The 14396-nt window shown below is 44.9% G+C and overlaps 1 protein-coding gene across 4 annotated transcripts in view; it reads left to right on the plus strand.

Annotated features, from left to right (window-relative positions):
• The window catches only part of LOC118396257 (voltage-dependent calcium channel subunit alpha-2/delta-1-like), a 130944-nt gene that overhangs the window by 109265 nt on the left and 7283 nt on the right, over positions 1–14396 (plus strand). For all 4 annotated transcript variants that reach the window (XM_052465842.1, XM_052465843.1, XM_052465844.1 and 1 more), the window contains 5 exons: positions 1556–1708; positions 3615–3667; positions 3755–3810; positions 4071–4197; positions 8129–8241. In XM_052465842.1, coding sequence (XP_052321802.1) covers positions 1556–1708; positions 3615–3667; positions 3755–3810; positions 4071–4197; positions 8129–8241 — 502 coding nt within the window. The remainder of the gene's footprint in view (positions 1–1555; positions 1709–3614; positions 3668–3754; positions 3811–4070; positions 4198–8128; positions 8242–14396) is intronic.

The following is a 14396-nucleotide window of genomic DNA, read 5'->3' on the forward strand; positions in this document are numbered from 1 at the left end:
CTTGTCCTGGTCTAAAACATGTTCAATGGAGAGGATTAGCTTTAATCTGTCTCCAGGAAACTGGCCCTTATGGAATCTGTTGAACTGATCTGGATATGCTTTTAGCCAACCCCTCTGACTATCATGATAAGATATGATTCTCTTGTATTGTCCTCTGCTTCTCTAACACTCATTAATACCGAATGCCATATCATATTTGGCATGACAACAAACAAGTATCTAAAGCACAGATCTGAATGAAAATGGCTCTATGGCATCTACAGTATCCTGAAGTTAGTAGGACATAAATCCAATGTCTTAAAGCCAAGACACTCCTGTTGGAATGAGTACCAATATGTTTTCATTGGTTTGGCTGGCCACCAGATGTCTTCTCCTGCTCCTCTCTCCATCCCTGCTCCATCTGACCTGGATGACTCCAATCCATCACTCACTCAAATAGGTCATATATACGCCTTATGACATGATTATGACATGGGTATGGCATCGTTCTGAGCCCATTGTGTCCTGTTAGAGTGTGTTTAAAAGCTCCTGTAGTACAGAAGTCTGCTTCTCCAGCAGAGTAAAGGGTTAGTCTCTGGAACAGTATCAGAGAGAGAGAGAGAGAAAGGGAGAGGTTCCCACTCTGTTATGCTAACCCCTATTAAAGAGAGAGTTCACCCCTGTATCAAAGTTGGACAGATGTTTTCATACATTTCATGTGGTCTAAAGTCATGCTGAATCTGCATTGTATATCCTACTATACTCCTTATATCCTATATATATCCTACTATATCCTACTATACTCCTTATATCCTATATATATATCCTACTATACTCCTTATATCCTATATATATATCCTACTATACTCCTGATATCATATATATATATCCTACTATACTCCTTATATCCTATATATATATCCTACTATACTCCTTATATCCTATATATATATCCTACTATATCCTACTACACTCCTTATATCCTATATATATCCTACTATATCCTACTACACTCCTTATATCCTATATATATCCTACTATATCCTACTATACTCCTGATATCATATATATATATCCTACTATACTCCTTATATCCTATATATATATCCTACTATACTCCTTATATCCTATATATATATCCTACTATATCCTACTACACTCCTTATATCCTATATATATCCTACTATACTCCTTATATCCTATATATATATCCTACTATATCCTACTATACTCCTGATATCCTATATATATATCCTACTATACTCCTTAGGAGAATCCTGCAGGCTTCAATCCAAGTGAATGGCAGGTTTTGGCTCTACTAGTTAAATTGGATTAGGTAGTTCAATCCTCCCCATTCATTTTGGATCAAGGCTTTCTAATGCATAGAGCAGGCATCCATTTTGCATCTTTGGTTGTTGAATGCTCCTCTAGTTCTCTGTGGGCTGTAGGCCTCTAGTTCTCTGTGGGGTGTCTTGAGTACAACCTTATTCTCTGTGTGTATCGATAGGTCAGTTCTTTATGAATAAATGTGTAGGTGTGGTAGTTGAACGCAACTCTCTCTGTTCCCTGAATACAGATTGGTCAGTTCTTTGGGGAGGTAGACCCCGTCGTGATGATCAGTCTGGTCAACACGTCTCTGTACTCCTTCAACAAGACCTACGACTACCAGTCAGTCTGCGATCCTGAGAGAGACAGCAAGGCTGCTGCAGGGCCACGATCTGTCTATGTGGTGAGAGACACACACACAGCACACACACATGCATACATGCATTATCTTGCTTTGGTTACCTCTTCTGTTACATACAGTGCGTTCAGAAAGTATTCAGACCCCTTCACTTACGCTACATTTACATAAGTATTCAGACCCCTTCACTTACGCTACATTTACATAAGTATTCAGACCCCTTCACTTACGCTACATTTACATAAGTATTCAGACCCCTTCACTTACGCTACATTTACATAAGTATTCAGACCCCTTCACTTACGCTACATTTACATAAGTATTCAGACCCCTTCACTTACGCTACATTTACATAAGTATTCAGACCCCTTCACTTACGCTACATTTACATAAGTATTCAGACCCCTTCACTTACGCTACATTTACATAAGTATTCAGACCCCTTCACTTACGCTACATTTACATAAGTATTCAGACCCCTTCACTTACGCTACATTTACATAAGTATTCAGACCCCTTCACTTACGCTACATTTACATAAGTATTCAGACCCCTTCACTTACGCTACATTTACATAAGTATTCAGACCCCTTCACTTACGCTACATTTACATAAGTATTCAGACCCCTTCACTTACGCTACATTTACATAAGTATTCAGACCCCTTCACTTACGCTACATTTACATAAGTATTCAGACCCCTTCACTTACGCTACAGCCTTATTCAATTATGGATTAAACTACACACAATACCTCATCACGAGAAGCAAAAACAGGTTTTTAGAAAATGTTTGCAAACCTATAAAAAAAAAAGGGAAATATAACATTTACATAAATATTCAGACCCTTTACTCAGTACTTTGTTGAAGCCCCTTTGGCAGCGATTACAGCCGTGAGTCTTCCTGGGTATGACGCTACAAGCTTGGCACACCTTTATTTGGGGAGTTTCTCCCATTCTTCTCTGCAGATCCTCTCAAGCTCTGTCAGGTTGGATGGGGAGCGTCGCTGCACAGCTATTTTCAGGTCTCTCCAGAGATGGGTTGAAGTCCGGGCTCTGGCTGGGCTACTCAAGGACATTCAGAGACTATTCAGAGAAGCCACTCATGCATTGTCATGGCTGTATGCTTAGGGTCGTTGTCCTGTTGGAAAGTGAACCTTTGCACCAGTCTGAGGTCCTGAGTACTCTGCAGCAGGTTTTCATTAAGGATCTCTCTGTACTTTGCTCCATTCTCCCATCTCCACAGAGGAACTCTGGAGCTCTGTCAGAGTGACCAACATGTTCTTGTTCACTTCCCTGACCAAGGCCCTTTCCTCCGATTGCTCAGTTTAGCCGGGCGGCCAGCTCTATGAAGAGTATTGGTGGTTCCAAACTTCTTCCATTTCAGAATGATGGAGGCCACTGTGTTCTTGGGGACCTTCAATGCTGCAGACATGTTTTGGTACCCTTCCCCAGATCTGTGCCTCGACACCATCATGTCACGGAGCTCTACGGACAATTTCTTTGACCGTAGGGCTTGGTTTTTGCTCTGACATGCATTGTCAACTGTGGGACCTTATATAGACAGGTGTGTGCCTTTCCAAATCATGTCCAATCAATTGAATTTACCACAGGTGGACTCCAATCAAGTTGTAGAAATATCTCATGGATGATCAATGGAAACAGGATGCACCTGAGCTCAATTTCGAGTCTCATAGCAAAGGATCTGAATATTTATGCAAATAAGCTATTTCTGTTTCTTATTTGTAAAACCTAAAACACTTCGACAACTGCTTTTGCTTTGTCATTATGGGGTATTGTGTGTAGAATCATTTTTAGAAAAAGCCTGTAACGTAACACATTTTTGAAAAAGTGAAGGGGTCTGAATACTTTTTGAATACACTGTATATGCATATATTTTGTCCTTATGTTGTGAATTGTGCACTCAGTGCTGCTCTCCTCTTCACTCTCCAGCCCACTATAGCAGACATGCTGAGTATAGGTTGGTGGGCCTCCACTGCTACCTGGTGAGTAAATGGGCTGGTTACTGTAACTACTGTTTAGATATGGTCTGCTGTTTAGACCAACAGTAATGTGTTTGTTTGTCTCTCTAGGTCAATAATGCAGCAGGTCTTCTACGGTCTCATCTTCCCCAGCTTCGTAGAGGCAGGTGAGTGTTAGGGTACAGTATATTGGATGTAATTACGTGATTATACAACAGTCAATTTATAAAGGTACAATATGTTTGTTGTCGCTTAAATGGGCTGTTAATATAGTGTAAATATCCTTGTGCTTTGGAGTAGTTATGTGGAGGAGTTGTAAGCACAGACCTGTTTGGTTTGCTTGTTTGTTGATTTGTGTTGTTGGTTGCGTATGGTGACAGTAGTGGATTCTCTATCTCTTTCTCTGTATCTCTCTCTCTCTCTCTAGTGGACTCAGATGATGACATGTCAGCTAACATGTTTAAGGAGAGTTGTATCACAGAGCAGACTCAGTACTTCTTCGACAACGAAGAGAGATCCTACTCGGGAGTCCTTGACTGTGGAAACTGTTCCAGGTGTGTGTGTGTGTGTGTGTGTGTGTGTGTGTGTGTGTGTGTGTGTGTGTGTGTGTGTGTGTGTGTGTGTGTGTGTGTGTGTGTGTGTGTGTGTGTGTGTGTGTGTGTGTGTGTGTGTGTGTGTGTGTGAAAAGGGAGATTCTCCTTCCTGGATACTTGTAGATGCAGAATGGGGTCAGTTTCCTGCCTTCCTCTGTTTTCCAGCTCTGTTCAGGCAGCTGCTGTCGGCTGGGCTCTGATCAGACACATTTCATTGATCTGTCAGAAGCTGGACACAGGGGGAAACAATGTTTGCTGAGAGCCCTCTCCCAACCTTTTCCCCTGTTTTTGTGCTGCAACTCACATGTGGTGTGAGGGCTGAATGTGGTAGAACTGCAGTGGGTATATGAGCCCCATGCGACTGACGTTTTTCTCCTCAATATTAATTACTAAAGACATGTAAACTTTAACGAGCACCATAAAGAAAGAGCTATTCCACAGACGAGAGGAGGCGGTTGCTCCACTGCACTGTAGTATGTGTGTGATTTATTAATTGCTGTTTGTTCATCTGAATCAAATCAAATCAAATCAAATTTATTTATATAGCCCTTCGTACATCAGCTGATATCTCAAAGTGCTGTACAGAAACCCAGCCTAAAACCCCAAACAGCAAACAATGCAGGTGTAAAAGCACGGTGGCTAGGAAAAACTCCCTAGAAAGGCCAAAACCTAGGAAGAAACCTAGAGAGGAACCGGGCTATGTGGGGTGGCCAGTCCTCTTCTGGCTGTGCCGGGTAGAGATTATAACAGAACATGACCAAGATGTTCAAATGTTCATAAATGACCAGCATGGTCGAATAATAATAAGGCAGAACAGTTGAAACTGGAGCAGCAGCACAGTCAGGTGGACTGGGGACAGCAAGGAGCCTTCATGTCAGGTAGTCCTGGGGCACGGTCCTAGGGCTCAGGTCAGTTGAAACTGGAGCAGGAGCATGGCCAGGTGGACTGGGGACAGCAAGGAGTCCTCATGTCAGGTAGTCCTGGGACATGGTCCTAGGGCTCAGGTCCTCCGAGAGAGAGAAAGAAAGAGAGAAGGAGAGAATTAGAGAACGCACACTTAGATTCACACAGGACACCGAATAGGACAGGAGAAGTACTCCAGATATAACAAACTGACCCTAGCCCCCGACACATAAACTACTGCAGCATAAATACTGGAGGCTGAGACAGGAGGGGTCAGGAGACACTGTGGCCCCATCCGAGGACACCCCGGACAGGGCCAAACAGGAAGGATATAACCCCACCCACTTTGCCAAAGCACATCCCCCACACCACTAGAGGGATATCTTCAACCACCAACTTACCATCCTGAGACAAGGCCGAGTATAGCCCACAAAGATCTCCGCCACGGTACAACCCAAGGGGGGCAACCCAGACAGGCCGACCACAACAGTGAATCAACCCACCCAGGTGACGCACCCCTGAACCAGACGCATCTGAACCACATATACACCACATGACCAAAGGTATGTGGACACCTGCTCGTCGAACATCTCATTCCAAAATCATAGGCATTATTATGGAGTTGGTCCCCCCCTTTCCTGCTATAACTGCCTCCACTCTTCTGTGAAGGCTTTCCACTAGATGTAGGAACATTGTTGCGGGGACTTGCTTCCATTCAGCCACAAGAGCATTAGTGAGGTCGGGCACTGATGTTGGAGTGATTAGTCCTAGCTCACAGTCTGCTTTCCAATTCATATGTGTAGGCCAGTCAAGTTCTTCCACACCGATCTCTACAAACCATTTCTATATGGACCTCATTTTGTGCACGGGGGCATTGTCATGCTGAAGGAAAGGGCCTTCCCCAAACTGTTGCCACAAAGGAGCTCTGTGCAGGTCCACAACCCACCTTGGGTCGCGACCCATACTTTAGGAAAGGCTGGCCTAGAATCTCATTGTATGCTGTAGCATAAAGATTTCCCTTCACTGGGACTAAGGGGCCTTTCCCGAACCATGAAAAACAGCCCCAGACCATTATTCCTTAGCGTTCTCCTGCAACCGCCAAACCCAGATTCATCCCTCGGACTGCCAGATGGTGAAGAGTGATTCATCAATCCAGAGAACGCTTTTCCACTTTTCCAGTTCAATGGCGGTGAACTTTACACCACTCCAGCCGACGCTTGGCATTGCGCATGGTGATCTTAGGCTTGTGTGTGCCTGCTCGGCCATGGAAACCCATTTCATTAAGCTCCTGACGAACAGTTATTGTGCTGACGTTGCTTCCAGAGGCAGTTTGGAACTTGGTAGTGAGTGTTGCATCCGAGGACAGATTATTTTTTTCTACACACTTCAGCAATCGGTGATCCCGTTCTGTGAGCTTGTGTGGCCTACCACTTCGCGGCTGAGCCGTTGTTGCGCCTAGACCTTTCCACTAGCAGGGCAAACATTTGACGAACTGACTTGTTGGAAAGGTGGCATCCTATGGCGGGGCCACGTTAAAATTCACTGAGCTCTTCAGTAAGGCCATTCTACTGCATGGCTATAAACTCGAGCTATGTGCTCGAGTTTATACACCTGTCAGCAACGGGTGTGGCTGAAATAGCCAAATCCACTAATTTGATGGGGTGTCCACATACTTTTGTATATATAGATATATAGTGTATATCACCACGGTAGCCCATATGTGTGATGTCGCAGGAGGCGGAAGGAATGAGCAGCGTTTATGGTTTACTCTTATCTGAGGCAGATAAGAGCATTTTGTGTGTAAGCTTTGTTAGTCCGTTGTTTCCATTTGTTTTTGGGTTGAAATCTAGTGGAGCCTTTTCCTTCTGTCTTGGAATAATGCTGAATTCCATTGAAAGAATAAAATAACATTCCAATGGAAGGGAAGGGTTCTCTCTCCTCCCTCACCTCTCATCTCCTCTCTCCCCTCCCTCACCTCTCATCTCCTATCCTCTCTCCCCTCCCTCACCTCTCATCTCCTCTCTCTCCTCCCTCACCTCTCATCTCCTCTCTCCCCTCCCTCACCTCTCATCTCCTCTCCTCTCTCCCCTCCCTCACCTCTCATCTCCTCTCTCCCCTCCCTCCCTCACCTCTCATCTCCTCTCTCCCCTCCCTCACCTCTCATCTCCTCTCCTCTCTCCCCTCCCTCACCTCTCATCTCCTCTCTCCCCTCCCTCCCTCACCTCTCATCTCCTCTCTCCCCTCCCTCACCTCTCATCTCCTCTCCTCTCTCCCCTCCCTCACCTCTCATCTCCTCTCTCCCCTCCCTCCCTCACCTCTCATCTCCTCTCTCCCCTCCCTCACCTCTCATCTCCTCTCTTCCTCTCCTCTCTCCCCCTCCCTCCCTCCCTCACCTCTCATCTCCTCTCTTCCTCTCCTCTCTCTCCTCCCTCCCTCACCTCTCATCTCCTCTCTTCCTCTCCTCTCTCCCCTCCCTCCCTCACCTCTCATCTCCTCTCTCCCCTCTCTCCCCTCTCTCCCTCACCTCTCATCTCCTCTCTTCCTCTCCTCTCCTCTCTCCCCTCCCTCCCTCACCTCTCCTCTCTTCCTCTCCTCTCTCCCCTCCCTCACCTCTCATCTCCTCTCTTCCTCTCCTCTCTCCCCTCCCTCACCTCTCATCTCCTCTCTTCCTCTCCTCTCTCCCCTCCCTCACCTCTCCTCTCTTCCTCTCCTCTCTCCCCTCCCTCACCTCTCATCTCCTCTCTTCCTCTCCTCTCTCCCCTCCCTCACCTCTCCTCTCTTCCTCTCCTCTCTCCCCTCCCTCACCTCTCATCTCCTCTCTTCCTCTCCTCTCCTCTCTCCCCTCCCTGACCTCTCCTCTCTTCCTCTCCTCTCTCCCCTCCCTCACCTCTCATCTCCTCTCCTCTCCCCCTCTCTCACCTCTTCTCGCATCCTTTCATGATGTATAATGCTAGATATCTTACGATAACACTGTGTGTGTGTGTTTCAGGATGTATCGAGCTGAGAAGCTGCCCCACACTAACCTGGTGTTTCTGATCACTGATGCCAAGGCCACCTGTCTGTCTTGTGACCCCAGACCACTAAGACAAGCTGAGCAACCCTGTATCCTTTGACACGTATGCCCACACACATACAAACCTCTACATTTGACAAACGGTAACAGAAGCTCAGCAGCACTGTATCTATCTACATGTTGCTACCATTATCAACATAATACCAAGCCTGTGTATTGAAGCCACATGGCTGTAGATAAGAAGTGCCCTCACATATAACTACATCATCCATCAGCAGGACACATGGTAGTACAGTTGCATTCATTTAGTTAGTATTACTGCTAGAGTGAAAAACTCGAGTGATGTTTTGTCAAGTCTAAATTCATATGGAGCTATGTATCTGAATGGAACATCTGGAGCCCACGTTGGGATCACTTTGAATCACTGTGTGTGTGCGTGTGTGCGTGTGTGTGTGTGTGCGTGTGTACAAGACATATGTGTCTGGGGATTTAGCTTCCTGCTGGTATAACAGTAAAAGTGTCATCGTCAGAGTTCAGAGGGGGGTCAAACCAAAGGCCTGTAGTTTATTACGACTCAATATGCTGATAATGAGGACTAAACACACACACACACACACACACACTCACACATAGAGCGAGTTAAGCTATAAAATGTACACACTCCCTGTATTGCACACTATTTATCAGCAAGAGAGTCTGTCCAATCACAGTGTCATGTTCAATCGTGATGAATGGAGTTGTTAAAGGATAATACTCTGCCACAGACAGGGTGATATGTCTGAGTTTGTAAGGTGGAGTGTTAAAGGATACTACTCTGCCACAGACAGGGTGATATGTCTGAGTTTGTAAGGTGGAGTGTTAAAGGATACTACTCTGCCACAGACAGGGTGATATGTCTGAGTTTGTTAGGGAGCGTGTTAAAGGATACTACTCTGCCACAGACAGGGTGATATGTCTGAGTTTGTAAGGTGGAGTGTTAAAGGATACTACTCTGCCACAGACAGGGTGATATGTCTGAGTTTGTAAGGTGGAGTGTTAAAGGATAATACTCTGCCACAGACAGGGTGATATGTCTGAGTTTGTAAGGTGGAGTGTTATAGGATACTACTCTGCCACAGACAGGGTGATATGTCTGAGTTTGTAAGGTGGAGTGTTAAAGGATACTACTCTGCCACAGACAGGGTGATATGTCTGAGTTTGTAAGGTGGAGTGTTAAAGGATACTACTCTGCCACAGACAGGGTGATATGTCTGAGTTTGTTAGGGAGCGTGTTATAGGATACTACTCTGCCACAGACAGGGTGATATGTCTGAGTTTGTAAGGTGGAGTGTTAAAGGATACTACTCTGCCACAGACAGGGTGATATGTCTGAGTTTGTTAGGGAGCGTGTTATAGGATACTACTCTGCCACAGACAGGGTGATATGTCTGAGTTTGTAAGGTGGAGTGTTAAAGGATACTACTCTGCCACAGACAGGGTGATATGTCTGAGTTTGTAAGGTGGAGTGTTAAAGGATACTACTCTGCCACAGACAGGGTGATATGTCTGAGTTTGTTAGGGAGCGTGTTATAGGATACTACTCTGCCACAGACAGGGTGATACGTCTGAGTTTGTAAGGTGGAGTGTTAAAGGATACTACTCTGCCACAGACAGGGTGATATGTCTGAGTTTGTTAGGGAGCGTGTTATAGGATACTACTCTGCCACAGACAGGGTGATATGTCTGAGTTTGTAAGGTGGAGTGTTAAAGGATACTACTCTGCCACAGACAGGGTGATATGTCTGAGTTTGTAAGGTGGAGTGTTAAAGGATACTACTCTGCCACAGACAGGGTGATATGTCTGAGTTTGTAAGGTGGAGTGTTATAGGATACTACTCTGCCACAGACAGGGTGATATGTCTGAGTTTGTAAGGTGGAGTGTTAAAGGATAATACTCTGCCACAGACAGGGTGATATGTCTGAGTTTGTAAGGTGGAGTGTTAAAGGATAATACTCTGCCACAGACAGGGTGATATGTCTGAGTTTGTAAGGGAGCGTGTTAAAGGATAATACTCTGCCACAGACAGGGTGATATGTCTGAGTTTGTAAGGTGGAGTGTTAAAGGATAATACTCTGCCACAGACAGGGTGATATGTCTGAGTTTGTAAGGTGGAGTGTTAAAGGATACTACTCTGCCACAGACAGGGTGATATGTCTGAGTTTGTAAGGTGGAGTGTTAAAGGATAATACTCTGCCACAGACAGGGTGATATGTCTGAGTTTGTAAGGTGGAGTTTTAAAGGATAATACTCTGCCACAGACAGGGTGATATGTCTGAGTTTGTAAGGGAGCGTGTTAAAGGATACTACTCTGCCACAGACAGGGTGATATGTCTGAGTTTGTAAGGGAGCGTGTTAAAGGATAATACTCTGGCACAGACAGGGTGATATGTCTGAGTTTGTAAGGTGGAGTGTTAAAGGATAATACTCTGCCACAGACAGGGTGATATGTCTGAGTTTGTAAGGGAGCGTGTTAAAGGATAATTCTCTGCCACAGACACGGTGATATGTCTGAGTTTGTAAGGTGGAGTGTTAAAGGATACTACTCTGCCACAGACAGGGTGATATGTCTGAGTTTGTAAGGGAGCGTGTTAAAGGATACTACTCTGCCACAGACAGGGTGATATGTCTGAGTTTGTAAGGTGGAGTGTTAAAGGATAATACTCTGCCACAGACAGGGTGATATGTCTGAGTTTGTAAGGGAGCGTGTTAAAGGATAATACTCTGCCACAGACAGGGTGATATGTCTGAGTTTGTAAGGGAGCGTGTTAAAGGATAATACTCTGCCACAGACAGGGTGATATGTCTGAGTTTGTAAGGGAGCGTGTTAAAGGATAATACTCTGCCACAGACAGGGTGATATGTCTGAGTTTGTTAGGGAGCGTGTTATAGGATACTACTCTGCCACAGACAGGGTGATATGTCTGAGTTTGTAAGGGATGCGTGTTAAAGGATAATTCTCTGCCACAGACAGGGTGATATGTCTGAGTTTGTAAGGTGGAGTGTTAAAGGATACTACTCTGCCACAGACAGGGTGATATGTCTGAGTTTGTAAGGTGGAGTGTTAAAGGATAATACTCTGCCACAGACAGGGTGATATGTCTGAGTTTGTAAGGTGGAGTGTTAAAGGATAATACTCTGCCACAGACAGGGTGATATGTCTGAGTTTGTAAGGGAGCGTGTTAAAGGATACTACTCTGCCACAGACAGGGTGATATTTCTGAGTTTGTAAGGGAGCGTGTTAAAGGATACTACTCTGCCACAGACAGGGTGATATGTCTGAGTTTGTAAGGGAGCGTGTTAAAGGATAATACTCTGGCACAGACAGGGTGATATGTCTGAGTTTGTAAGGTGGAGTGTTAAAGGATAATACTCTGCCACAGACAGGGTGATATGTCTGAGTTTGTAAGGGAGCGTGTTAAAGGATAATTCTCTGCCACAGACACGGTGATATGTCTGAGTTTGTAAGGGAGCGTGTTAAAGGATGATACTCTGCCACAGACAGGGTGATATGTCTGAGTTTGTTAGGGAGCGTGTTATAGGATACTACTCTGCCACAGACAGGGTGATATGTCTGAGTTTGTAAGGTGGAGTGTTAAAGGATACTACTCTGCCACAGACAGGGTGATATGTCTGAGTTTGTAAGGTGGAGTGTTATAGGATACTACTCTGCCACAGACAGGGTGATATGTCTGAGTTTGTAAGGTGGAGTGTTAAAGGATAATACTCTGCCACAGACAGGGTGATATGTCTGAGTTTGTAAGGTGGAGTGTTAAAGGATACTACTCTGCCACAGACAGGGTGATATGTCTGAGTTTGTAAGGTGGAGTGTTAAAGGATAATACTCTGCCACAGACAGGGTGATATGTCTGAGTTTGTAAGGGAGCGTGTTATAGGATACTACTCTGCCACAGACAGGGTGATATGTCTGAGTTTGTAAGGTGGAGTGTTAAAGGATACTACTCTGCCACAGACAGGGTGATATGTCTGAGTTTGTAAGGGAGCGTGTTAAAGGATAATACTCTGCCACAGACAGGGTGATATGTCTGAGTTTGTAAGGTGGAGTGTTAAAGGATACTACTCTGCCACAGACAGGGTGATATGTCTGAGTTTGTAAGGTGGAGTGTTAAAGGATAATACTCTGCCACAGACAGGGTGATATGTCTGAGTTTGTAAGGTGGAGTGTTAAAGGATAATACTCTGCCACAGACAGGGTGATATGTCTGAGTTTGTAAGGGAGCGTGTTAAAGGATACTACTCTGCCACAGACAGGGTGATATGTCTGAGTTTGTAAGGGAGCGTGTTAAAGGATACTACTCTGCCACAGACAGGGTGATATGTCTGAGTTTGTAAGGGAGCGTGTTAAAGGATACTACTCTGCCACAGACAGGGTGATATGTCTGAGTTTGTAAGGTGGAGTGTTAAAGGATACTACTCTGCCACAGACAGGGTGATATGTCTGAGTTTGTTAGGGAGCGTGTTATAGGATACTACTCTGCCACAGACAGGGTGATATGTCTGAGTTTGTAAGGTGGAGTGTTAAAGGATACTACTCTGCCACAGACAGGGTGATATGTCTGAGTTTGTTAGGGAGCGTGTTATAGGATACTACTCTGCCACAGACAGGGTGATATGTCTGAGTTTGTAAGGTGGAGTGTTAAAGGATACTACTCTGCCACAGACAGGGTGATATGTCTGAGTTTGTAAGGTGGAGTGTTAAAGGATACTACTCTGCCACAGACAGGGTGATATGTCTGAGTTTGTTAGGGAGCGTGTTATAGGATACTACTCTGCCACAGACAGGGTGATATGTCTGAGTTTGTAAGGTGGAGTGTTAAAGGATACTACTCTGCCACAGACAGGGTGATATGTCTGAGTTTGTTAGGGAGCGTGTTATAGGATACTACTCTGCCACAGACAGGGTGATATGTCTGAGTTTGTAAGGTGGAGTGTTAAAGGATACTACTCTGCCACAGACAGGGTGATATGTCTGAGTTTGTAAGGTGGAGTGTTAAAGGATACTACTCTGCCACAGACAGGGTGATATGTCTGAGTTTGTAAGGTGGAGTGTTATAGGATACTACTCTGCCACAGACAGGGTGATATGTCTGAGTTTGTAAGGTGGAGTGTTAAAGGATAATACTCTGCCACAGACAGGGTGATATGTCTGAGTTTGTAAGGTGGAGTGTTAAAGGATAATACTCTGCCACAGACAGGGTGATATGTCTGAGTTTGTAAGGGAGCGTGTTAAAGGATAATACTCTGCCACAGACAGGGTGATATGTCTGAGTTTGTAAGGTGGAGTGTTAAAGGATAATACTCTGCCACAGACAGGGTGATATGTCTGAGTTTGTAAGGTGGAGTGTTAAAGGATAATACTCTGCCACAGACAGGGTGATATGTCTGAGTTTGTAAGGGAGCGTGTTAAAGGATACTACTCTGCCACAGACAGGGTGATATGTCTGAGTTTGTAAGGGAGCGTGTTAAAGGATACTACTCTGCCACAGACAGGGTGATATGTCTGAGTTTGTAAGGTGGAGTGTTAAAGGATAATACTCTGCCACAGACAGGGTGATATGTCTGAGTTTGTAAGGTGGAGTGTTAAAGGATAATACTCTGCCACAGACAGGGTGATATGTCTGAGTTTGTAAGGGAGCGTGTTAAAGGATAATACTCTGCCACAGACAGGGTGATATGTCTGAGTTTGTAAGGGAGCGTGTTAAAGGATAATACTCTGCCACAGACAGGGTGATATGTCTGAGTTTGTAAGGGAGCGTGTTAAAGGATAATACTCTGCCACAGACAGGGTGATATGTCTGAGTTTGTTAGGGAGCGTGTTATAGGATACTACTCTGCCACAGACAGGGTGATATGTCTGAGTTTGTAAGGGATGCGTGTTAAAGGATAATTCTCTGCCACAGACAGGGTGATATGTCTGAGTTTGTAAGGTGGAGTGTTAAAGGATACTACTCTGCCACAGACAGGGTGATATGTCTGAGTTTGTAAGGTGGAGTGTTAAAGGATACTACTCTGCCACAGACAGGGTGATATGTCTGAGTTTGTAAGGTGGAGTGTTAAAGGATACTACTCTGCCACAGACAGGGTGATATGTCTGAGTTTGTTAGGGAGCGTGTTATAGGATACTACTCTGCCACAGACAGGGTGATATGTCTGAGTTTGTAAGGTGGAGTGTTAAAGGATACTACT

The sequence above is a fragment of the Oncorhynchus keta genome, chromosome 17, assembly GCF_023373465.1.
Source record: "Oncorhynchus keta strain PuntledgeMale-10-30-2019 chromosome 17, Oket_V2, whole genome shotgun sequence".
In the NCBI taxonomy this organism is placed as follows: Eukaryota; Metazoa; Chordata; class Actinopteri; order Salmoniformes; family Salmonidae; genus Oncorhynchus; species Oncorhynchus keta.